The 25,706-nt window shown below is 39.8% G+C and overlaps 2 protein-coding genes across 3 annotated transcripts in view; one reads left to right on the top strand and one right to left on the bottom strand.

Annotated features, from left to right (window-relative positions):
* vdac3 (voltage-dependent anion channel 3) lies at nt 1–10,805 on the top strand. Of its 2 annotated transcripts, none has more exons than XM_059337909.1 (9): nt 1–87; nt 5,256–5,327; nt 5,996–6,045; nt 7,008–7,160; nt 7,293–7,345; nt 7,472–7,699; nt 7,866–8,016; nt 9,591–9,648; nt 9,739–10,805. In XM_059337909.1, exons 2-9 carry the CDS (start codon nt 5,261–5,263, stop codon nt 9,828–9,830), a joined length of 852 nt encoding a protein of 283 aa, XP_059193892.1. In that variant the 5' UTR covers nt 1–87; nt 5,256–5,260; the 3' UTR covers nt 9,831–10,805. The 2 variants fall into 2 exon arrangements, with proteins under 2 accessions (XP_059193892.1, XP_059193891.1); XM_059337908.1 differs by lacking the exon at nt 1–87 and adding an exon at nt 3,626–3,807.
* Nucleotides 10,462–25,706, bottom strand: part of ikbkb (inhibitor of nuclear factor kappa B kinase subunit beta) — a 21,211-nt gene continuing 5,966 nt past the window's right edge. The window contains exons 4-22 of the mRNA XM_059337904.1: nt 23,732–23,852; nt 22,418–22,487; nt 20,067–20,155; nt 19,219–19,308; nt 18,986–19,110; nt 18,294–18,401; nt 18,068–18,197; nt 16,849–17,043; nt 16,645–16,759; nt 16,150–16,273; nt 15,900–16,051; nt 15,688–15,749; nt 15,499–15,599; nt 15,365–15,414; nt 15,168–15,267; nt 13,800–13,947; nt 13,512–13,609; nt 12,500–12,593; nt 10,462–12,369 (exon numbers count right to left, since the gene is read on the bottom strand). Of these exons, the coding sequence (XP_059193887.1) occupies nt 12,310–12,369; nt 12,500–12,593; nt 13,512–13,609; nt 13,800–13,947; nt 15,168–15,267; nt 15,365–15,414; nt 15,499–15,599; nt 15,688–15,749; nt 15,900–16,051; nt 16,150–16,273; nt 16,645–16,759; nt 16,849–17,043; nt 18,068–18,197; nt 18,294–18,401; nt 18,986–19,110; nt 19,219–19,308; nt 20,067–20,155; nt 22,418–22,487; nt 23,732–23,852 (2,032 nt within the window). The 3' untranslated portion in view covers nt 10,462–12,309. The remainder of the gene's footprint in view (nt 12,370–12,499; nt 12,594–13,511; nt 13,610–13,799; nt 13,948–15,167; nt 15,268–15,364; nt 15,415–15,498; nt 15,600–15,687; nt 15,750–15,899; nt 16,052–16,149; nt 16,274–16,644; nt 16,760–16,848; nt 17,044–18,067; nt 18,198–18,293; nt 18,402–18,985; nt 19,111–19,218; nt 19,309–20,066; nt 20,156–22,417; nt 22,488–23,731; nt 23,853–25,706) is intronic.

The raw sequence follows: 25,706 nt of genomic DNA on the forward strand, positions 1-25,706 counted from the left end.
TGTGTTTGTCTCTGCTTTCTCCTTCACTGTGCCCCGCTGCACTGAACAGCGTCGTCAAACTCTGCACACTCCGCCCAATAAATAAAGGTAAGACATAACTGACTCTAGCAAATTACTATTTTCATATAACTTATTATCTTATGTCGGTTTATCTGCATGAAGGTTCAGCTGTTGACAATTTTGTTGCTTGACAGTCAGTGAGATATGAGTCACACATAAAGGGGTGGGTGTGCAGCAGCAGCAGCAGCAGCAGCAGCGGGACTATGCCAGGTTTTAATGCCAGTTCAGGCCTGTTTGTGCCATTCGTGTAAACTGTAAACAGCCCTACATTCTCACAAAGGGTGTTTTACTGAATGTATTTACTTAAAAGTGATGCAGGCAGGGGAGGAGAGTCCCATTCTTTGTAAATGTTGTAAAGTCCCGTATTTTACCATTGCGGTGTAACAATCAGAATGCAACCGCTGGACAAAAGAAAAGAAGATTTTGTTTTTTAAAAAGTTAAAATCTGTTGCGGCCATGGTTACCTTCTAGCAGACAACAGACGTTTTATGGACGCACAGAACAATGGAAATTAGAAGTGGACGCATCTGGCAAATACTAGTCCACTTATGGGACAGAGCGACGTGATGCTATAAATCTTGTCTTATCGGTCTGTTTGTCTATAAGCACAAGGTCCATGAACAGAGCTGTTATCTTTAGGAACTAGCCACCTTGACGCACACTCCTTCCTATGTAATTCTTACTAGTGGCCCACGTAGAGTCTTTATTAGGCAAATTAAATATCACGGTGAGCCTGGAGATTATAGGTGGACGTTTTGTAAATAGCTATTGGTGGACATTGTGGTCATTTATACCTTTTTTTTTAATAACGTCGCTCTCCAAAGTTCTGAAATCAGGCCTGTGCCAGACTGTATAAGAGCCGAAACACACTCACTGCCTTAGGGGCATTTTTAGACCCAATCCAACTGGTAATCAAATGCTTACACACACCAGTCTTGTCATTGCACACATTGAACAACCTGGATGCTCAACATAATCACACTATGGAACAACTTCATCACTACCTCACACTCTTTACATTCAAGCTATAAATTGTCTTGGTGTAACTTGACTGCACTTGACCTTATCTCACACACACACATTCCTCCCGTTATATGCCACACACACTTGCTCTGGTTTTACCTTATCTGAAGGGTCAGCCAGTGTTGGGTAACTGCCTGTTTACTCAGTTTTATTGTTTTTTTGTTCAGTGTCTGCTCATTGACAAGGGGGTAATTATCAGGTTGTTTCATATTAAACTGTTGAATTCTTAACATTATCCAACTGTTGAATACATGTTAAAATGACTGCAAACAATATTAGTTTGTAAATAGTAAGACAGATGACAACCAAGCCAATTTACATGATTGGTTAGATATGAAAAAACATCCAACATACTGGCTTCCCCTTAACAAATATACAGTAAGAAGTTTGTGGCTTTTCTTCAGTCAACCCAAAATGAACACATTAATTGATACACCAGTTTGCAGAGGAAGGAAGGATTTTGAAGAATGCATTTCAACAGATTTCTCAACAACGATAATTGATAATTGATAATTGATAATTATAGCTAGTCAGAATCAGGAGTAGCCTTCTGTTTAGGAGAGGAAAGTCAGCTCAGTCAGCTGGAAACAGCTGTAACAAAAATATTGAACATTTGCAAAAATTTTGCTTTGTGCTTAAGTAACAGGTCACACAGTTAAGACTACACTACTAAAACACATATAAAAGTGTTATCCATGTTAGACTTACTTGGAAAAATAGGTTTTTGGAAAAAACAGACTTGTTTTCAAGATATATTATTTGTTCACCCCCATCTTGTTTGTGTGGTTAGCGTTTTCCCTTCATATCCCTCTGTTGTTTATGGGTGCCATTTTGACCTTTGAGCTCAGTCAAGGCTGTCATCTGGTTGCAGCTCATGAAAGTGTTGAGGTGAGCGGCAGGTGTGTGTTTATGTATAAATACAGCATGGAGGTACAATGCAGACAAATAAAATAGTTTTCATAGGGGAGTGAATAGGCTGAACCTGGAGGAGGACACATGCTGAAACTCTAGTCACATGTGTTGTAGTGTTAGGTTCACCTGGGCTAAATTTAGAGCTGCATGCTGAAACTGGGGGATGAAGGCCAGGAGGGAAAGGGTCAAAAATGGTGTGCATGGTGGGGTAGGCGAGAGGGAGTGGAAAAGGAGAGTATGTTGGGTGAAATGACAAAGACAGTCCAGGACTTGCACGTGGTCAGCAGAATGCAGGTCAGCTGGCGCACATTTGCTTACCGAGAAATCAATAGTGCAACACTGAGACGGACAGGACTTCATGACACATACTACATACTGTGATTTATGGTCAGTGTGTGTGTGAGAAAGATGGAGATCTTAAAGTGACAGTTCACCACAAAAATACACATTTTTCCTCTTCACTTCACTGTTATTTATCAATCTAGATCGTTTTGTTTTCACACATAGTCAGGTAAAATATCTGTATTTGTTGTATTTCTTATCCTTATTTTTGATGGAAAAAGATGATGTCATGAAATTTAAGCAACATTTAAATCTGATGACAGCTGTGGGGTTGCTTGCTTATGTTCCCGGTCAGTTATAAATCATTAAATTATCAAACTACACCCATGGAGCCCTGATTGATGCAGATAAGTCTTTTTGACTTTTTAAGTGTTAAACTCAAAGCAGCTGTAATTAATATTTCATAATGACAATGTGAATACAATGTGAAAGGGGTTTCTCATGGTGATTAACCTAAAGTCACACATATGAGTGATATAAATATGAATGATAATGTTGTTCTATTCTTGCTGGATGTGTAAATAAGCAACTGTTTGCCATCTCAACTCAAATGCTGATAATACGTCAATATTGTGCTTGTTTTCGCTGTGTCCTAAGAAAATATTGTCGGGAAAAAAAATCAGTTATTGCGGGATTAAGAAATAAGAACTAAGGATGTTTCTGAACTCCAACTCTGACTTACCTATTTAGTTATAAATATTTAATGTTATAAAGTAGGGCTGGCCAAAATCTTCTAAGGTTCAAGGTGCTTTGAGGACTACACCACCTCTGAATGTGGAAAAGGCACATTTGGAGAGAGATTGCTGAACATACAGGACTCTGCTCATCCTGTCTATAGGGGACATGTGACAGGTGAATGACACTGTGACACCAAGTTGCATCACAGCTGCTTTAAGGTGCTGTTGATGTAATCCATGTGGACAGATGCTTACCTGTTTGTTCTGCTGTGTTCTCTGTGGCACTTCCAAGGGCACAAAGGCTTCTATATGTCACCAGATCATCGTTTTTTACCCTTTATGCAGCTAATCAGTATTCTTTGTCTGATAAAAATGCCATCTCTCAGCGCCATAAGGGCTGTACACAGGCCTTATCATGTTTAAATGCTGTGCACAAAGTACATGCGGCCATCCTTGATTGGCCTGTGCACATACAGTACAATGTGATGCAATAGCTGGCCAGCTCTCTGCATAGCAAGGAGACCTATCAGCTCTTACCGCATGCTAAAGAAACATGCTAATATTCACAGTAGCTGCAGACAAACCCCCACATTGTGCTCTATTGCTATCAAAACAGTGGCAGAGTACTTGCCAAAGTTTTCTATTGTCCCTTCTTGCATTTCCCTCCGCTGAAGAGACATGGCAGAGAAAGGAGCGGGGAGTGAGGTGCAGCAGGACAAGACAGGAAAAGGCAAGCAGGCAGAGAACAAAGGCCCCTGTATGACATGCCATCACCATGCACCCAAGGGACACGGTGAGTGGGGTGTGTGTGTGTGTAGAAAAAGACAGATAACGCATCATCAGGGTCCCTGGATTGAGTTTTGGCTGCAGTGAAATTAATCTTGTAAGGCCAGAAAAAAAAATCTACTGTTTTTGATTGCACGGACAGTATTTAGATTTTCTGCACTGGTCTCAGTCAAGATGTGATTGGTGAGATTAATAGTGAAAGTGGGACAAAAGCAAAGAAAGGAAGGTGAGTCAGTAGTAAAACATTAAACCAGCTTTGGATAATAAGTTAGTGCAGGATATTCTTATTGTTCCTGCAAAGTCACCTTGTCAAATATGTCTTCTCCACACACACAAAGAGCACGCACACACTGAGCCAAGGGACCCTGATGACTGTCTGAAGCCGGTGCAGTGCAGTGGTGTGCAGGACTCGTAGTTGCTGACTAACCAAACCTGCTACTGCTTAGGTTAGCTCTGCTGCATTGGCTTGCATAGTATTCTTTACACATCAAATCTTTTTTGCTTCACAAGTACAGCATAGGGAGGATGGAATGTTGTAGTAGGTCTTTCAGAAAAAGCCTCTTTTGTGTGGTTGTATGATTTGTTAAATATTTTTCTCCTTTACATTTCTCGTCCCCTCCATTCGAGAGAATTAGTTGCATTTAACATGCGCTGCTTGCTAATGGACTGCTGCCAGGCAATCAATAGGGTTCACATGGAAAATGGAGGGGGAGGAGAGAAGCAGTATATCAGCCAGACAGCCCCCCTACAGATGGCGAGGGTCTTCCGACTGAGACAAATATATGACTGTTTGCAAGTGAATATTTGGTAGAAAGTGCTATCTGCTGTGCTTTTATGCGTAAGTGTATGTAGTGCTTCACTTGTTTGTGCAGAAGTGCTTTCTGAGTTGCATTGCCTCTTCCACGAAGGTGCAGAGCTCCATGTGTTTTGTTGTAGCGTTTTGATTTAGAGGGGCATTGCACCTGATTTTACATATGAAGTTAAGTTGGGGAGTACTGTCTTAAAAACGTATGAGTATGAAAGATGTGGCCGTTTATTAAATAGATTACACACAATCAAGCTGCATTTTGGGAAATGCAGGATCCAGGGTTTTTGGAGTGTGGTCCATGCTTGGAACCAGGCTGCACAGCAAATTGCAATTTCATCTTAATCGCAATATGGACTAATCTAATATCCAAAATGGCAGGAGTTGTGATATTTGCTAAAGGCAAACTGTGTCAAAGTAACATTCTGAATTAAGTTAAGAATAAAGCAGTTTATTTTTGACCTCTGCTGCATAAATTTTTACCTGTTTTTTTTTTTTTTTAATTTGACCCTTGTGAGTCCTCCAACTTTAAAGCACATTCCTCAACTGCTGGAGTATCCCTTAATAATGCATTTTTTTTTTGGAGTGACGCAGTAAAGTGTGTATTTGTATGAGCCTTTTTTTATTGATGTGCATGTCTGTTCCCTCAGGCACAATGGCCGTCCCTCCTGCATACTCAGACTTGGGGAAATCTGCCAAAGACATCTTCAACAAGGGCTTTGGTAACTAAACAAATTCTCCTAACGGACACATGTACTGTTGATATGATGTTGATATTTACAACCCCGATTCCAAAAAAGCTGGGACTCGTACAATGTAGATAAAAACAGAATGCATCTAATTCAGAATTGTTTAACAAAAGTTAAACATTAAACAAAATGTCCTTGTACAGTTTTCAGTTGAATTTATGTCACAAAGGTCTATCAAATTATCACATTCTGTTTTATTTACATTTTAGACTTTGATTTGTTGTTTTTATGTATACATATTAATATATTATTTATTTTATCCATTTATCTATTATTTTGTTTGTTTTTCAATTGAATTATATTCCAAATAAAAAAATCAACAGTTTTTCTTTTTTCAATGAATGCATGATGTTTCCAAAGTCAAAGTGCAATTGTATTTAATAATCATGATCTCAATATTGACCAAAAATAATCGTGATTATGATTTTTGCCATAATCAATCAGTCCTAGTTTTGAGTGAAGCTGTGCTGAAACAGGACTAATACAAGAGGAATATTTGTTTGCCCTGTGTCTCTTTGAATGCAGGCTGTTTATTTTAACTGCAGCTGTTTCAGATCCATGCTGTGCAGTAAAAGGAAGTAATGTTATTTTCTCAGCCTTTCTATTTTTTTACAATGCCCCTTATTTACTTTCTTTCCCAGGATATGGCGTTCTGAAGCTGGACGTTAAGACCAAGTCCCAGAGTGGTGTTGTAAGTACTGCTGTCGTTAAGCCTGATGTGTTTAAGTTTCATGTTCAGGCCTCTCTCTCAGAGCTGTGCGGTGCAGACCAAGTGGCTGACTCACAGGCTTGCAGCATTTCATGTCACAGTGTGTTTGCTGCCTGACATGAACTCAGTTTAACTTACACAGTCAGCAGGTTAACACTGTCTGCCTGACAGGGTTACACCTTACTCTTTTTTCCTCAAGCAACATGTTGAATCATGATGGGGAAAAGTGCTCAATTTCAGTGTTGAGTTACGCCGGACATGTTGTGTGTCCGTGTTGCCATGGTAAAACCATAATGAGCACTTGCATACAGAGTTTTCTACAAGCCACAAACCTCATTTGGAAGAAAACTCTTTTAATGTATCCCGCTGTGTCTAAACTCACAGGTCTCTGCTTTCTATTTTCCCACTGAGCATGTAAACTCTGTGTTTCTCTCTAACTTTCTCTCTTTTTCTTTTTTCTGCTTCTTCTTTGGACGTTCCTGTCAGATGGTAAGAGAGAGTGTGTGTGTTCATAAGTAATGATTAAACAAAGGTGCACTGCAGGGTAGCCCAGTGATAGCAGTTATGTGTTTGTGTGCAGACGATGCGTGCAGGCTTTCTGCCAATTGTTTCTTTGCAGCAGTAGCTGAACTAAGCGGCACATTTAGCCAAACTGCAGCAGCTCACAACCAACCTCTCCTGCACAGTCCCGCCTATATTTCCCATCTCATTTCTCCATCTTAAAAGGTGTAATTTTCCTTTTAATTACCAGCCATACAAACCTGAGGATTGTGTGGCAGAGGAAAGGCAGCCTTTTTTCTCCTTCTTTTCCCTCCCTGTATGTTTTCTCTCCCTTGCTGCCTCTAGTTTCTGTAGTTGAGCTCTAATGTGTCTTTGTCCCACCTCATTTTCCATCTCCATCTCCATCTCCCCCCTTCATCGCTTCATCCCTCTTTGTCCTGCAGGAGTTTGCCACCTCCGGCTCCAACAACACTGACACAGGGAAGTCAGGAGGCCACCTGGAGACCAAGTACAAAGTGAATGAGTTGGGCCTCAACTTCAACCAGAAATGGAACACAGACAATACTCTCACCACAGAAATCACCATGGAGGACCAGGTGGAGTCTTTTTAAGTACCTAAACAATGACCAGAATATACTTTACTAGCATATTTGACAATATTCAAAACATCATTATATTTTCATTCAGGTAGGATATATGAGCTCTTGTGTCTGTTTGTGTGTTTGCAGCTGGCTAAGGGCCTGAAGCTCGGTCTGGACACGTCATTTGTGCCAAACACTGGGTAAGAGCAATCCTGTTCATGCTAAGTAGATTTCTATACCTTCAATAAATTGACAACAAAGTGAATAAATAAGTTATCTTATTTTGTGACTGCCCCCTTTTCATTTCCTTGATATTTCTTGTGTAGAAAGAAGAGTGCCAAACTGAAGTCCGCCTACAAACGTGACTTTGTAAATGTTGGCTGCGACCTGGACTTCGACATGGCCGGTCCCACTGTCCATGCAGCTGCTGTGCTGGGCTTCGAGGGCTGGCTGGCAGGCTACCAGTTGGCTTTTGACACGGCCAAATCTAAACTGTCCCAGAACAACTTCGCCCTCGGATACAAGGCCGGTGACTTCCAGCTTCACACCAACGTGTGAGTCACCACATCACAGTTGACAGAGGCAGGAAATGGAAGAGATACATGGGAAAAGGGCAGCAATGGGAGAGGAAGCATTTCCCCAGGATGAAACAAGTTCAGATTAATATCCACTCACTCCTAACATATCTTCACTTTTTGTATCTGTGTTTTTGTATTTCAGTAATGACGGCACAGAGTTTGGTGGCTCCATTTACCAAAAGGTCGACAGCAACTTGGAGACGGCGGTGCACCTGGCCTGGACAGCTGGCAGCAACAACACACGCTTTGGAATTGGAGCCAAATACCAGCTGGATAAGGACGCCTCTCTGTCTGTAAGAACTGACTTCAAATCATCGGGGACACATTTAAAAAGATAAATACCTTATCACAGGGACAATGATAAAGACTACATTACAAAAGGAATCATACTGTCTTCCAATTGGAAGAATTCTTCTAGAAATGGATTTAAACAAGCCTAAGAGTGGGCAGCCATGCTCGCATCTCTAAATGACAATGTTAAAGGAAAGTTTGACGCCTTTTATCTGGATTTTCAATCAATGTTGATGGCAAATGTAGTCCACTAAAGCAACAGTTTCCTTACCGTCGGAGAGAGTCGAGCTGTTCTGTTTGTGGAGCTGTGTTGTTAGTGCCTACATGTACCATGATGCACTTCATCTGAGCTGCTGATTCCCATCCAAAACCTAGTGTAGCTGAGGGTTATGAGTTGCATCTATACTTATGCTGGTTTATAAAATAAAAACACAGAGGCTCTGTTTTCGGATTCAGTCTACACTAAAGCAGTATCAACTCTTAAGTTTCCACATTGTCCACATTACAGCTCTACTTCTTCAAAAGTATTTGTATTGTATGAATTTTAATGTATCTTTATTTTGTTGTAAATACATAATAAACTCAGAGTTTTATAATGTTCAAAAACCATATGAAATACAAACTGCCCCCTCCTCAACAAAAATAAATGCATAATAATAGTAATATCAAAGTAAAAAAAGGAAGTGTATTGGACACCGGGTGACTGATAGCACTACTTCTATTTTGACTGCTCACAATAAGAGCCGGGCTACACGGTGGTGTAGTGGTTAGCGCTCTCGCCTCACAGCTAGAGGGTCGCCGGTTCGCCTCCCGCCTGCGGCTCTTCTGTGTGGAGTTTGCATGTTCTCCCCGTGTCAGCGTGGGTTCTCACCGGGTACTCCGGCTTCCTCCCACAGTCCAAAAACATGCACTTAGGTTTAATTGGTGACTCTAAATTGCCCGTAGGTGTGAATGAGAGTGTGATTGTCTGTCTCTATGTGTCAGCCCTGTGATAGTCTGGCGTCCTGTCCAGGGTGTACCCCGCCTCTCGCCCAATGACAGCTGGGATAGGCTCCAGCCCCCCGCGACCCGATTGCGGATAAGCGGTTAATGGTAATGAATGAATGAATGAACAATAAGAGCCAAACTTAAATTCAGGCAACTCGACAAAATAGTGTTTGGTGTCATAAATACTCACTCACCATCTGGCCTCAGTCCTGCTGGTCTTTTCCAGTTTGAGGGTCTCCAGCTAACCTCTGTCCAAGTGAAGTGTTAAAGTTTTGTAGTTACACACACACACACACACACACACACACACACACAAATTCTCTGAAGATAGTCTGGACCAAGTTGTGGACTGACAGAGCAACAGGTCAACATTTCCATCACTAGAGCAGCTAACGTGACCAATAAAAAAACTGCATAATTATTTGAGATAACTTTTTCAAGCCATCATTTGTCTCCTCTGCAAGTTGACCTAATGCTGATGTATCCATATGTATTATTATATATATTATATAACTGAACCCGCATCCCATCTGCTGTTTGCTGCGTTCATGATCATCTCACTTGTCCATCATGTTGTTTCTCCTCACAGACCAAAGTTAACAACGCCTGCCTCGTTGGAGTTGGATACACACAAACCCTCAGGCCAGGTTCGCTCACTGTTATTTAATTATTCTTTTCTGCGTCTAAAGAGTGTAATCATGGCTGCTTGATGCATTATCTGGCCCTCTTCCCTGCAGGAGTGAAACTCACCCTCTCAGCTCTGATTGACGGGAAGAACATGAACGGCGGTGGACACAAAGTCGGCATGGGCTTTGAGCTGGAGGCGTAAAGACAGACAAGAAGATAGGAAAGCAACACGGGAGAAAAATAAAGAGCCCCAATGTGAAAACACAGGAAAGGTCCACTCAGCGACATGTAAACACATCTTCCCTCTGAGTCCTACACACACACGTACACAAACAGATACACACATCCGTTGGCCTTATCCTTGAAACCCTGAGCAGCCTCAAAACCTCCAGTACTGTAGTTTTAAAAGAATCAAGCATTATTTTGAGTTAAGATTTTACATTATTTTCAACTCCCACAACCAACCTTCAAGCTTATATTATCCGAATACACCAAAAGAACAGACTTTTCAGCAGGCAATTCATGCAAAACCCCCTTTCTCTAAACAATGTGCTGCTTATGACCAGACAAAGTGCACTTTTATTAGAGCATTTGTGTCCAAAACATATCTGTTTTTCCTTTTTGAAATAAGTTATGAAGCACCTTCTTATTTTGACTGTGCGGTCAGCTTGTTTTTGTTCAGATGTACTCTTGGTTTTAGACATTAATAAGATTATTAGAGGATGCTTGTTTTGGTATATTGTGGTTTTGTTGCATGCTTTCAAGGCTAGAGGGAAGTTTTTGACTTGTCATTGTCACATTGACAAGTACAGGGACTGTAAACAGATGCAATAAAAGCTGAAGAGAATTAAGCAGAAAAGACAAAGAGCGGCTGAACCTTTCTCAGAGTGAGTGCACCGACTTTATTCCACCGTTTGACCTCAGTAACGCAGTTTTTAACTGTGAACCTTCAGTTGCCTAAACGTCTATTTTTCAGGTCCTGTTTAGTCAAAGGGCCGACGGCAATTTGAGACTCTGTGTCACCTCTTTGTCTTGTATTGTTTTGTGTCCTGTACCTGTTCAACCTTTACCACTACATTTCACTTTATCTGTGCTGTGCTTTGTATAGGAGTTAGTCAACAGTTAGGACCTCGAACTGATTTTATTGAATTAATGGAATAAAGAATGTTAAGCTCTATGATCTGGATGGATGTGTTTTTTTTATTTTGGTTGGCATTATTGGAATGGAAATGTAGTTAAGAAAAACATTCAACGTACAAAATTAATTTTGTTTTTGATAATTATGAAAACAATGTCTAACATTTTGTTACTCTGACTTGATTACAATCTCAACAGCATAGAGTGTACAGATATAGAAAATATATCACTGACAACTGACAATATGTAACAGCTCTCATCACTTTGTAGGATCCATACAAAGAAAAAAAAACACCTCCAATAGTTGGAATTACAGCAAACATGGACAGAGGCAGCAGCAAAACAAATTTTAGCCACATACATTAAATTTACAGTATTTTTACTGCTTTACCTTGCTGTCAGACAGTCCTGGTTAGGTTTAGGCCGGAGGAACTGATGCTGTTCTGTTTTCTCACCAAACACACCAGACTCCAGTGGTTTAGTCAAAACAAAGAAATGATTAAAAACCATAAATCACCTATTTTTAATTACCTTATTGGAACAAGCCAAGAGAATAACAGGATATGCTTGTGTTGTTCTTGATTAAGGCCACAAACCCAACCTCTCTGACACAGGCTCAGCATGAACTCAACATAACAAGCTTCACAACACTTGTACAGGTGTTCCCATTATTGTGTCCACCTTCAATATACTTTTAAAATAATGACATTCATACAATCATTCAGCATACACTCAGTCCTTTTACTGTTAAAAATGTCACCCAAGTTGTTCAATGATTGTCTTACTAAAATAAATGTACAATGACACTTAATGGTCTAGTAGGAAACATAAAAACTGATAGGCATTTACAATTGGTACACAAGACACAGTTTAAGGCAGAGTTAAGTTTGTATTTTTACAAACTTTTGTTGCTTTGCTTGGGATAAATGTACATAAACCTTAAAATCTGTAGTTTCCTGATTAAAAAAGACAAATTGTTAATAGTCTGTCAGTTTGGTAGAACATTATTTACATTTAGAATTCCTGTCACTTTTAAATCTAGGATAAAGTTTTCTCTTCATGTCAGCTTTTTTAAAGGACAATTCATTTCAGGCTTTGTACATTGTGAAAGCCTCTCCACACATCGTAACACTGCAGGAATGTACTATACTGTATACAGCTGTAATAAGACTAAAAGGTTCTCATTTGATCCATAATACCAATTAAATGGTTCATCTGTGCAATTTTACCCGAAATCATTTTTTTTTAATGACAAATGGGTAAATAAATAAGATCCTGCTTTAATAAATTCACCTGATCTTTCTCAGATTAATCAGTGCTTCAGTGCACTCCAGCCTGGCATTACATTTCCTTTTACAACATTGGACAAAAGTTGTGAGTAGGTTTACCTTCTCCTTAATCTCCTTAAGCAAATATGTGCCAGCACCTATTACTCCATTCACATTGTAAAACAGACCAGATGCTACCACATGCTCATGTTGTTTGACATCCCGTCCACACAGAGGCAGTAGCGCACCACATGTAAGCAAAAGATGAAACCCAATTTAGGAGAGGTCGCTGGAGAAATTCTGTCCTCCTTGCAGCCACGTCCACTCCCTCAACACCTAGGACAAAAACAAAGGGAGTGTTTCATGGTCATCACACATTAAACAATTAAAATGACCATAAATTGCACCAGGCAGCTGCTTGGCCTCGTAATACGAGGAGTGTGAGGGAGTGTGAGCATGAATGTACCTCCATACTGCTCTCTGATTCCTGGATGGTGTCATGCAGCAAACTCTGAAGTCGACTCTCGAACGTCCTGCTCTCCTCCACAAGAGACTCGTCACTGCAGACACACCCAAAGTGATTCATGCAGATGTTACTCATTACTTTGATGATAATTTATTTGCGTACGTACAGGAAAGGTTAAGGTGATGTTAGAGAGCGTCATGGAGTGTGTGAAAGCAAAACTAAAGCGTGTAGTAGATTATCAGGATGCAAAAAAAAAAAAAAGGGTAACACTTTCTATGAAGACTACATCTATAGTGCATTATGAGCGCATTCATAGTGAATTATAATGCTCATTATAATCAATCATAATGCATTATGACTGCACTCATAAACACATATAAAGCTTCATGATGCACTATATCAACAGTTATAAATATAGCTTATAATGACTTATAAATCCAAGTGTCTTATGAGTGCTCTTGACTGGTTATAAACTACAGGCTGACTGATGAGGCTTATAATACATTACAACTACTCATACCCCTCTATACACACACCTCAACAATCAATTGTTATAAGGACTCATAGGATGCCATAAGTATAAATAAATGATCAATGTATGACTTATGATGCAGCATAGCTTCTTTTAAATGCATGAAAATGTGTTACACTTTACTTAACGCCAACAATGAAACATCATGATTAGCTATACTGCATTATAGATGCATCTATATGAACCTCACTTTACTTAAAGCATACATTGATCATTTATTTATACTTATGGCATAATGAGCATTATAATTCACTATGAATGCGCTCATAATGCACTATAGATGTAGTCTTCATAGAAAGTGTTACCAAAAAAAGTCCCCAACTTTGAATCAAGTAGCTGGCAGGTTTGTAGAAAAATTTAGTAAATTATAAAATATTATCAAAGTTGTCAAGTTTACTTTCTGTAAAAGATAAGTGTTTTGAGTGATGAGTTTCCTTTAAACCCCGAATTATATGGATGAGTGTGTGTAAGTGCACTCACAGCTGCTGTAAGCTATGTCTGGGGGTCAGCAGAGGCGGCACTGAAGAGGGGGTTCGTAATCCATCAGGACTCCCACTAACCGGGCTGCGGACTTTACTCTGCACAAAAGAAATGATGATACTTGATGAGTGTTGGAGCAGATATAAACATACTGATAGTAGTGCAGTGAAGCTGTACACTGATTATGATTTGTGGCTGCTTCTATAATGATAAGATTATACAATTAACAGGCCTCCCCCTAAAGGGAGAGTGTGACTGTGTGTCTGTGAGCAGTTAATGTTTCCTCACACAGGCCACTTTGAGCAGGTTCCACAACTCTCTCTGTCGTTTCTCCTGCAGACTCATGAGGACTTGCTCGCTCTCAGCCATCCTCTGGACCACACCCTCCACCTTCGGCAGTAGCTCCATCACACGCTGACGGCACACTGCTGTCTTACTGCAAAACACACAAAAACAATAGTGGTCCAACACAGTACAGGAATGTCCATTCCGATGGATTACATGATCCCCTCTGTGCTTTAGAGGTACTCTGTAGACCTGTGTATCCCAACTTTAAAAGTGTTTAATGTTAACATTTAGGGTTGATTTGAACAATCATACTGTTGCTCAGATGGAAGAGCGGATTGGAAGGTCGGTGGTTCGACCCTTGACCATGGCAGCCTACTTGTTGTATCGAATTATCCTTGGGCAATATACTGAATCCCAAATTGCTCCTGAAGCTGTGTTCATTGGTGTATGAATTCATTCTTGGTGGCACCATGTAGCCACCTGTGTATGAATGTGTGTGTGAATGGGTGAATGAGCGTGGTCTGTAGTGTTAAAGTGCTTTAAAGCGAGTGGTTGCTAACACTAGAAAGGTGCTACAAAAGTGCAGTCCATTTACTACTAATTAGTAGCACAGTACTTGGAGTGAAGCTGAATATTAGCTAACTATTCCAACCGTTAATCCAAGACTTTAAGTTTAAATTTAAGTTTAAATATAAAATTGAATCAACCTTATAATAATGTATAAGTAAAAAGCCTAATCGAATTGTGATATCCCTGAGAATTATAATATTATACATGTTTTCAGCCCTTGAATGAGCATGTGCATTAACGTTAACGTTAACCTGTTTGGGGGTTTGAAAATATGGTCACACTAAGCTAGCATTAATTATTTCAACTGTTTATCCATTACTTTTAGACAACTTTAACTATTTCAACCACATTTTAACCCCTGGTCTGGAAGCACTGCCTTAGACAATTTATTAATGACTTTACACATTAGTAACCGCAGACAGGATGACCTAATTCAAAAAGAAATCTTTCATTAATAAACGGTTGTGAGTTTTTACACTTCCTTATAAATATCAATGCCCTTAATTAAGTATTGCAATTGTGTCAACTTACACTTAGCCATCATATTAAAGTTACATCACTGAGTATTTCTGGACGTACCTTGCATCATTTTAATAGGAGAATTATGCAGTGCAAACACAGAGCTGCTTAAAATGTATTCAGTCCCAAAACCGACCTATTCTCCAAATACAAAGACATATTTGGTTATTCTTTAAAAGGCGTATTTGGTCTTTGGAAAACTGCAAAACAAGCCCTGTTAAATGATCTGGGAATTGTTATCAGAGTTGAATAAAAACATGTTGTATTGTGTTTGAGTACCTGAGGTGTGTGTAGAAGTCTCTGAGCTTCCTCTCATAGAACTGTACAGCCTGAAGCACCAGGCGCACCACCTCCTGACTGTCCCCCGGGCACCTCTGGTCTGAGCAGGGGAAGTAAAGGAAAGCCAGGTTTATTTTCACATGGAAACACTGTGACAAGTGTTATGTAAGAAGTGAACGGATGCGTGCCATCCAAACCTCTGGGTTTCTCTCTGAGTTTGCGGAACAGCTCCATGGCCTTTCCTTCTCTGGGGGACAGAGAGGGGGAAAGGTTCAAGATCACAAAGCATTGTTTTTGTTGTGTTCTACAGTGAGGTTTGGTTCAGACTTACTGTGTATCCAGAGCCTCTCCACTCCTCCACGGTTGTCTCTGCACATCCACGATGTCTGGCTGCAGCTGCATCATCTCCTCCTCCAGTTCAGTCACCTTGGCCTAGACAGCCACATGAGGGTTTTAGTCTTTTTAAAGCACTTGTGAATACTACACACACACACACACACACACACACACACAACTCTACCTGACCACAGCTGACAGCAGTCTGCTCCATCTCCCTCCACACACCCAGGAGTTTCTCTGATGCTAGAAAATGTAAAAAAGACTTTCATTGGTCAGTGGCAAGATTAATTGTTGTAGACATTCAAGTACGCTGTCAACCAAATTAAGATATAAGTAATTAAGATTAAAAGACAGACTAAATGCAGTCTGGCAGCTTTGTGCTTTGTACACTACCGATCCCGGTGGCTGTCTGCTCCTGGTATTTGTCCATGTCTATGTGAAGGCTGGTGGTGAAGAAGTCCAGCTTGGCCATGAGTCTCTGGTGCATGGACACCATCTCGTTCTTCTGCTTGGACAGTGAAGAGTTGTGTCTCAGCAGGCTCATGCTGACAGAAGGAAGAAAGAAAATGTGTTTGTTTTATCAAAAAGTTAATGCATGTGTATGTTGTGTGTGTGTGTGTGTGTGTGTGTGTGTGTGTCCTACATGGCAGCTTTCTGCCCCTGCTGCAGTCTTTGCCAGTCTTCCTTCAGGGAGCGGATGGTGTGCCACGCCTGGCCGCAGGTCCTCCTCAGAGGGCTGTAATTCAGAACGTGTTTCGGGTCGGTTTCTATGACAAAGACAAAGAACGAGAAACAGACACTGACAGTCAAACAAAAGCATATGATTATTGCTATATTATTTATTACAGTTTGTAGTTATATAAAGAGCTTTTTCCCCCAGAGGTTTCAATTGTGGCAGAAAATAATGTTTGTGAATCATATAAGCCTGTATTATGTAGATTATCTTTTAAACAAAATTATTTCTTCAGTGCTCAATTGATTATAAAGTTTTAGCAAAAGTTTTCATGTTATTATAACCAGCAAGACAGTTTCCACTGAAAACAACAAAATACAAGAAGGTAGCTTCAACGCAGAAAAACTGCGGGAAACTACAGGTGAAGACGTTTTCAAATATGTCAGCCTGTTGTTGTGTACTCACGGACAAAGCGGATGTTTTCTGGAAGGGTGCGAGGAGCAAACTGAGGTTCATAACTGCAAGAAGAACGATCAAACAGGTAGACCAGAGGCAGGTCCGTCCGTCGGCCATCGATCTCCTGTAGATGCAGATAATGATAAAACTTTGCCTCACTGCCTTATAACATTGTGCTGTTGACCTGTGAAGGTGTTTTGTGTTAGACATTACTGTGTAATCTATGGCGCACTGCGTGGCCAGTCCATGAGGCTCCAAGGCCAGCCCCGCCTCCAGCAGCAGCTCCTGATTGGCTGCAGGGATGTTGGTGTCTTTTTCTATCCTCAGCTGCAGGTCTGCCACGGTCTCTTCATCGGAGACGGAGTACGTCAGGATTTTAGCAGAAATCATGTTCAGGACATGAACCAGCTGAGGGAAAACAGACCAAGTAAATGTGTTGGTCAGAAAAAAAAGTACAGTCCCTTCAATTTTTTATAAAAATTTAAACACTGGTGTAGCACTTTAAAAGCCTTTAAAGCAGCTACGAGTTGTTTTTAACTGGTTATGACAACAATTTAAATTTAATACAGATGCCTCTATATGGAAGCACTACAGTACGATGTGATGAAGCTCATAGAAACATGTCCACAGGGGCTGCCAAAATCAGCACAAATTGAAAGTTCCTTCTACTTTAAAGGAACACTCCACCGTTTTTTCATATTAAAACATGTTATTCGGTCAAGTAAGACGAGTTGATACAGACCTCTTGCGTCTCAATGCGTGCACTCAATCGCCCTGGCGCGCGGCGCCACTTGGCTAGCACTTAGCTTAGCCCAGTTCATTCATTAGGATCCAAACAGATGGACAGTTAGAAGCGACCAAACTCCTCCACGTTTTCCCTATTTAAATACAGCTACACGAGTAGTTAAACGACCAAGTATGGCGACACAAAATAAAACGTGGCGCTTTTCGAAGCGGATAAAAAGGAGAACTATAATGTATGGCGGAATAGCACTTGGGAGCACTTCGACTCGGCGCAGTAATATCATCACTCCTGAAAAATCTTCTCCCCTCAGGAGTGATGATATTACTGCGCCGAGTCGAAGTGCTCCCAAGTGCTATTCCGCCATCCGAGTTTGGTCGCTTCTAACTGTCCATCTGTTTGGATCCTAATGAATGAACTGGGCTAAGCTAAGTGCTAGCCAAGTGGCGCCGCGTGCCAGGGTGATTGAGTGCACGCATTGAGACGCAAGAGGTCTGTATCAACTCGTCTTACTTGACCGAATAACATGTTTTAATATGAAAAAACGGTGGAGTGTTCCTTTAAAGTACAGCTTGACCACAGAAACAAAGCTGTAACCTCTGTATAAGTGAAAAGAAAAAAACACAATATGTCCTCATGGGGGAAAATGAGACAAAGTAAAATAATAAATTAATGAATTTTTCAATTGACCTTGAGCTGCAGTATAACCTCCAGCTGGGAGAAGCAGTCCATGGGCGTAGCGTCCTTGTCTTTGCCTCTCTCCTGAGGACACCACTTTAACATCAGCTGCAGCCACCTCTCCAGTCTCCCTAATAACAGACTGTCAAACACCAGAAAAACATGTTAGACTGAGATAATAAGAGTCTTAAATGAGCTTTTTATGCATATGTGTGTATCTGTCACAGATAAAAATCACCTGTTGAGGTTGTTGGGCTGAGGCAGATGTTTAGAGTAGCGGACTTCACCTGAGAGGTCCTCATAGACGACAATATCGTTGTCCTGCTTCAGCCTCAGTTTGTTGTGCCTAAAAAGGATACAGATGGATTATATGAGAGAAAAGTTTGGAGTTGCATATCTTTGTCTTTTTGTGAGTGTACAATTGTTTTTTGTCCCATTTTCTCCTCAATTTGATAATGGAAATTTCTGACCTGCGAACACATCCAGTTAATTCCAGGAACTGAACCTGCAATAATGGGGGAGTACTTTTCCACTTCATAACCAAACCTCCCTGGTCTTATCTTATTTATTATTAAGTCACAGTGGGCACTGATGTTGGCAGAACCCACATATCCTGCAATTCTTTGACCCATCAACTTCTGTTTATTTATATATTCCCTGTGTGTGGCAATCCAGTCATGTCATGTAACAATAGTGTTGCTTAACACTCAAAAACGTCATTGTTAAGCCTGTTTTTCAAAAACTACACTAGTCACCGAGGTGCAAAAGCGAAAAAATAAAGAAAGTTAGGTTTGAGAAGGGAGAAATGTCGGAAATTTTGAAATGCATTATCCTTGAAAAAGTTTTGGAAAACATGATTTCAACTCCTTCATGATGACTTCAAACAATTCACCAACTTGGTTCAGAGACATTTTTGAAAAGTGGTACTACCAAGGAACAGGCTGCCAGGTCGGTAAGAAAGGGCGAAATCCTGTGATGCACTCAAACACCAAAGTCCCGAAGCTCCAGTAGTCCACAGTGACCGTGTACCTCTTTCTCTCAATGAGCTCTGGAGCCTGGAGGATCAAGATCAAGAAAAAGAAGAAGAAGTTCAGCTGTTTCTGTCCAGAATATGCTGAGAACATCGCATGGAAAATGTGTCCACTCGTGTTTTCATCACTTACCAAGTACTGAAGGGTTCCCACAAATGAGGTGCAAAGACTGCTCTGATCCAGCTCTTTAGCATAGCCCAGATCAATGATCTTGTGGATCAACTAAGATCATGGGAGAGAATAAAGAATAACCATGAAAATAAATAAAACATTTTGATGCACAAAGGTGAAACATTAATCATTTTATAATCGCAATCGAATAATGAAGCCATTCCCACCCCTGATAGACAGATATAAGAGGGATATCTTCTCATTTAACTTGTGCGTTTTACAAAACTTCTATAACTGTTCCTCAAATCTTGAGGGATTTAAGAATATATGAGCAGAAATGAGCTTTTAATGCTTTTCTGTCCATTTGTGTACAACCCCTTTTGTCTTAAACACCCCCCACAAACCAGAAACGTAGTCTGTACATTGGATTTTACAGTTTCTTTAGTGTGCCAGACAAAAACAAGTGCAAAACTATAAACTTGGTGCAGATAAAATCTGTTCCATAAACACAGCAGTGTGCATAAACATGAATTTATAACCTCTTTATTATGTCTGGCCTCATTTATGTAACATTCTTCATTTTCCTGTGCCCTCCTGCAGGCTGGAGGATACAATGAACCAAATCAAAGAGGCCCAGAAAGGAAGCAAAGAGCGAGTCAATCCAAAAAGTTCTTACTGCTAAGGATCAGCTGAAGGACTGAGCTTTCCACATTAAATATTCAGTGCAGCAGTGAGGGTAAACATGTGGACATGAGAGAGACGAGTCTCCTGCTCTTATTCCACATAACCCACATAGAGACAAAAAGCCTCTTTGTTGTGGTTTGGGTGTATTTGTCATAACAAGATGGTTCACAGGGTCTTTAACTCACTCTCTTCTCTCCCTGCTGCAGCACAATGTTCTCTGGCTTCAAATCTCTGTGGATGATCCTCTTCCTATGGAGGTAGGTTAGAGCAGACGCTGACGGGACAAAGAAGAAGAAGAAGAATGCAGGGTTAAAGTTGCATGCATTGTTAATTATTTACTTATATGAAAGAGATTATGCTGCATGTAAACTGCATGTAGAGCTACACGAATAAGCTTGTCTGGGCCGATGTATCAACTGATATTAGCATTTATGGCAGATATATCTCTATTTGTGTGTATGTAGGGCGATAAATAACGATAAATTAAATACAGAGAAAGCAGCTGGTGGCTACATATTTTTCATGTTCCAGTATGTTATGTGACCATAGTTATACAGGATCATCTTACGTAACTGATTTATTCAAAAACAACCAAACACTGTCAGACTCATGTTTAAAAACAAAATAATCTAAATCGATGCAGCAGAACCACAGATGTCATCTTTTTTACTGGCCTTGCCTACCACCAACAATACCCAGAATGCAACTTGACCGCTGCCAGTTTGGGGGGAGATTCAGGTTTGTAAGTGGTTCCCCAGAATATTATTTTTTTGTTTTGCAAACTTTGGAGCTATAAAAAGCTTTCTGAAACTTTTTTTTTAACATGCATGTTTTACTCCCAAAGACAAAAAGTCTTAACACCAGGCTGAAAAGCATGCTTCACTGTCCTCTCTGCTTGAAAGTTTCACTTGTGTTTTACACCTGACCACACGCTGCCTGACTATAGGATGTGATCAGAAGTGTATTCTGTTGCAGTACAAATTTGCAATACTGTTTTTAAATATTGCAAAAATATTTCTATTTGCACTGTTCTGCCTTTCTGCTGCTCTCAGTACATGGCTTAAAAACAATAAATTGCTTGTTGAATAAAAAAATAAAAATAAAAATGACTTCCAACATTCTTTGATTGAACAATGAACTTAATACAAATGGGACCAAAAAAAAGGGAAGAATAATAGACACATTTTAAAGCGCTGTTTTCTACCTATACTCTCTTTCAGCTTACTCAAAAATGCAATCATTTTTCTGCAATGTGTTCATTGTAGATGACATGACAATGATGGTAAAACATTTACAAGGTTGCCCATAAAGTTGGAATAAAATATCTTTTACCTCTCTCATGAAATAATTGTGACAATGCGATTTATTCTTCACAGATAAAGTGTTTATCTTCTCAAAACTTTATTAATCAATCTCTTCCAAACACATCACAATGAAAATGAAACCACAATCAACAGAGGATTGTGTCTGACAACAAAATTATTCCAACTTTATAGATGACCGTGTAGATACAGTGCAGCCTTAACTTGACACACTTCAGCAAGGTAAGTTTACAGGTAGACCACTTGAGATCAGCAAAAACATGATTTCCAAACTGAAATGTTGGTCTTTAATTACTGGCCTCTAGTAGTTTCTGTTCACCTTGCTGTGGTGATGTACAGGTGTACTCTGGGACCCTGTGACATCACTGCTGGGTGTGGTCAGAGGTGAAACAGGCTTAACGGTTTCAACCAGAGAGGGCAGTGAACAATGATTTGCAGTCCGGTGTTAAATAACTCTTTAATAAGACCCATAAGCGGATGAGATGTGTGTATACATTCTGCAGCCTTTAATCTTCTGAAACTGAAGTTAATGTGTAAGAGGTTTTAATTTACAGCTGAAACCATAATGTCACTTTACTTGTGCGTCAAAGGGTGACTAGTGTGTGTGCTGGCAAAAAGTTGTTCAACAAAGCGGAACTCATAACCTTTGGCCACCTGACAGCATGTGTGTGTGTGTGTGTGTGTGTGTGCGTTTGTTTGGGTGTGGATGTGCATGCCTACGTCTTCACCCTCACTCATGAAGCAGTTTAAAGGGGATCACTCATTATCAGGAAATGTCCACTAGTGGGTAACAGGAAAAGGAATTTTGTGTGTGTGTTAGTTTGTGTATGTGTGTGTGTGTGTGTGTGTGTGTGTGTGTGTGTGTTTTACTCTCCTCTACTCTCCACTCTAGCTATGTATGATCCATACCATATGCGCCCTTTCTCTATCTTGTTTAAACAGCGTGTAATATACACTGTCTTGTTGATATCCAATTGTTGACGTAAACCTCCCTCTGAGTGTGTGCTGTTACCACGGTGACTAAGAGCTTGGTGGTTTAGGGTCACTGATGACTTCATGATACTGGTCACCATGACCATTTCCTCCATACAGCAGGAAACTAATGACGCAGCCAGCTCACTCACTCATACGATCAATCTGTCACTCTCACATGCGCATGCTTTATAGTGGTCAAACAGTCAGATTGAAGCTGTGATTGAGCTGAAGATACTCACAAATGTCTCGTAACAGAATCAAAACAGAGCCCTCCCTCAGTCCACAGCAGTTCTCCAAGAGGGTCAGATACTGCAGAGAGCACACGCACAGACACATGATACAATGAATAACAGCTTGTGTAAAACAGCTATTTTCCATTTCCATTAAGTACATTGTGTTTATAAGAGATCAGACATAACTTTCTCTAAAATATATAAAGAGCTTTTTCCCCCAAGGCCTTTTTGCACTGTTGAGTATTTCTGGTAGCAGCTTTAAACTAAGAGAAGTTTAGCAAATTAGCAAATCAGCACTTTAGCTGTAAAACCTTTGATTTCTTTTTATTTTAAACATTAACTTTTAAAGCTTTCTACTGCTGGAAACTTGTGGCAGGCCCGATAAAAGAGTCGACTGCTTAGTTTTTGACCATCTGGGATGCTTTGAAATTTTTATGACATCGCGGTTGGTTACGGTTGGCATTTTCCTCCTCTACTGGCTGCCTGGTGCCAACATTGTCTATCGCTTCAAGCTGTACACTCATATGGTATCAAATTAAAAAAACACTCCAGATTTCACCCACTGAAGAAGTGCACACAGAAATCATCTGATTGTTGACCAACCAAATCAGAAGAACCCATGGTGACACCGGTGTAACAAACATTTTAAATCTTCTAGAATCTCCCATATTCAGCTTTATGCTTCACCTTAACTCATTAAATCCCTAAGCAACGCATACTCAACACCCTGGTGTGGTGGTCAACTGACTTGGACAAGAAGTGACTTCTCCAAAATATGGGTGTCAAACAGAAATGTGAAAAAGTAGCTAATTTCAAAAAGCTTATTTTTATTATGAGGCTAACTTTAAACCCATTTAACAATTCTAATCCGTTAATAGGATGTCCTCTATTGGACTTAACTTGTTCTGACCATATTTCCAGAACAAATTAATGTCACAATTTTGATAAATGTAGTGGAGATGCAAAGTAAAAGGCAAATTTGTGTTTCTGTAAGCAGAAAATGTGTGTTTTTTCATTTTAAAATAAGAAATATTATAAACATAAATTCCATAAACGCCCAATGTAACGTATATGTCACATCACAAATCTTTGACATTTAAGGGTAGTATTTTTTTTAAAACATCAGAAATGTGTTTTATGTGGTTCACACATGTGAACACATGGTATATCCCCCATAATTTTCCTAAAAGGATAACTGGGTCTGGGTTCTTATGTGTCAAACTCAGGACTTTGTCTATAAAGTGGTCTATAGGTCGCAATCCAGTGTTTTAACCCCACATGTGTACTCACTCTCACAAACATCAAACCACAGACGTTTACCTTCCTCAGATCTCCTCCCTGACAGTACTCCATGGCCAGCAAAGGCAGTTCATTGTTGGCCACCATTTTCTGCATTCCTTCAGGAACCTCTCTGGCTGCGACAACGTTAACATGATCCAACCTATGAGAGGGACGATGAGCAGATATCAGTCAGTGTGGCCGCACAATGTGTCATAGTTGTGCCATTATTGAGATATATATTTCCACAATAATCTCATTTGAAGGGCTGCCATGTTAGACGGTAATGTTTCTTTGGTGTTCATCCTTCAGGAGGTTTTTACCGGAAGCTGAATTATTACAAGTCTCCTCCTTTCCCAAACAAGCAGACCCAGTGATTCAAACAAGTAAAAACACTGAATAAAGCAGTTTCAAGTTAAAAATCTGTGTTTCTCTTATGCAGTTTGCTGGACACAAGATGTCTCGGAGGGGCTGCGAGCCGAGCTGCAGCCAACATTTGCTCAGTTTGATAACTTAAGATTCAGGCATCAGATGATTAAATATCTTTAAAAAAATATATAGTGTGAAATGACCAATATAAAAAATTTAAAAAATGTGGCTTAAAACTGGATTAAAAGTCACTTTTTGACAGCTTCTGGCAGACAAGAACACTGACAAATGTACAAATGAAACAAACAGTTACCTTGATTACAATTACAGATATCTCCAAGTTTGAAATTGTTGATAACATTTGAGATAATGTGAGTATACAACTCAACAAAGGTATACATAGGCCTAGGCGTTTATAGATACTTTAATGCGGAAAAGTTACATAATATCCCTTTTAGTCTTCTCCCTCTGTTCTTTGATCTACTGTTACTTTCTCCGTTTCTCATTCTTCGCTGTTTCATAAATCTGATTGCAACAATGTGTTTTGGATTGTGACAGGGTCCGACCCTCTTTAAGAAAACAAAGGAGAATTACAAAGATAACAAAGTCAAACTGATACCAGATGTATCAAGAAAGTGACTGTAACCAAAACACAGCACAATATGTAGAAACAGCTACGATAACAGGAGATACATGATAGTCATCCCTAAAATAATAAGATGGAGTTAAGTGTTAAGAATTCTTATTGTTCTCGTATCCAGTCAGATTAGCAGACACTCAAACAAACCTATACATGATTAGGAGTCATATTATGTTACTTAATGCTACATACTGCACATATGTTACACAAGCACTAAAAATATTATCTTAATATTAATTAATTAGTATCTCCTATCTTTGTTCTGCCTCTCTACAACTTACAAAAAAACACTTTTAAGATTAATTTTTTGTTTTTTATTGCAAAAATGCAAAATGTGCTCTACCAATGAACCACTGGGACGCCCCACAGAAAAACACATTTTAAATAGAAAAGACTAAAGACAGTGGAATGAAACAGTGAACCTGAACAACACTGTGGGAAAAATAAATCATTTTTCTTTGTTTTGACTAAATCCTTCAACAGATTAAACAAATTGCAATAAAAGCTCTATAAACACATCATAGCTCAACAACATGATGAAAGTAATGTGTTTTTATATAAGCATGGGTACATCTGTGTTAAGTAGCTGTAATAATATAATAGTAGGTTGCCATGTATGTGTCCCCTGCCCTGTGGTTTTTCCACGAGGCGAGCGTGGGTGCATGGCAGGGTTTGTGGTCGTGACCATGTCTGTCTGAAAACAACACACTTGTTAAACTGGGACTGTGGAAGAAATGGTTTTATACTCATGTTTGCACCAGCAAATGACAAAACACACACAAACCATCCAACTCTGTTGACCCGACACCCAAAGTGAAACTGTTAATAGACAACGCAGACATATGGGAATGAAACACACACACCAAAGCAAAGCAAAATGAGGAGGCGGCACATTATCTGGTCTGAAATAACCAAACACACCAAAATAACCCAAACGTCCATGCTGTTTTAATTATTTAATGTCTTGTGTGATTTTTACTATTTCAGGACACAAATTTGGTTTTTGTA

The sequence above is a fragment of the Centropristis striata genome, chromosome 7 (assembly GCF_030273125.1).
Source record: "Centropristis striata isolate RG_2023a ecotype Rhode Island chromosome 7, C.striata_1.0, whole genome shotgun sequence".
Classification (NCBI taxonomy): Eukaryota; Metazoa; Chordata; class Actinopteri; order Perciformes; family Serranidae; genus Centropristis; species Centropristis striata.

What these genes read in the sequence shown, in the direction of transcription:
- vdac3 (XM_059337908.1), top strand. Translation starts at nt 3,693, where the DNA reads ATGGCAGAGAAAGGAGCGGGGAGTGAGGTGCAGCAGGACAAGACAGGA. An exon ending in CCAAGTCCCAGAGTGGTGTT is followed by an intron (nt 6,046 to 7,007) that starts GTAAGTACTGCT and finishes TTTGTCCTGCAG; the next exon opens with GAGTTTGCCACCTCCGGCTC. An exon ending in AAATCACCATGGAGGACCAG is followed by an intron (nt 7,161 to 7,292) that starts GTGGAGTCTTTT and finishes GTGTGTTTGCAG; the next exon opens with CTGGCTAAGGGCCTGAAGCT.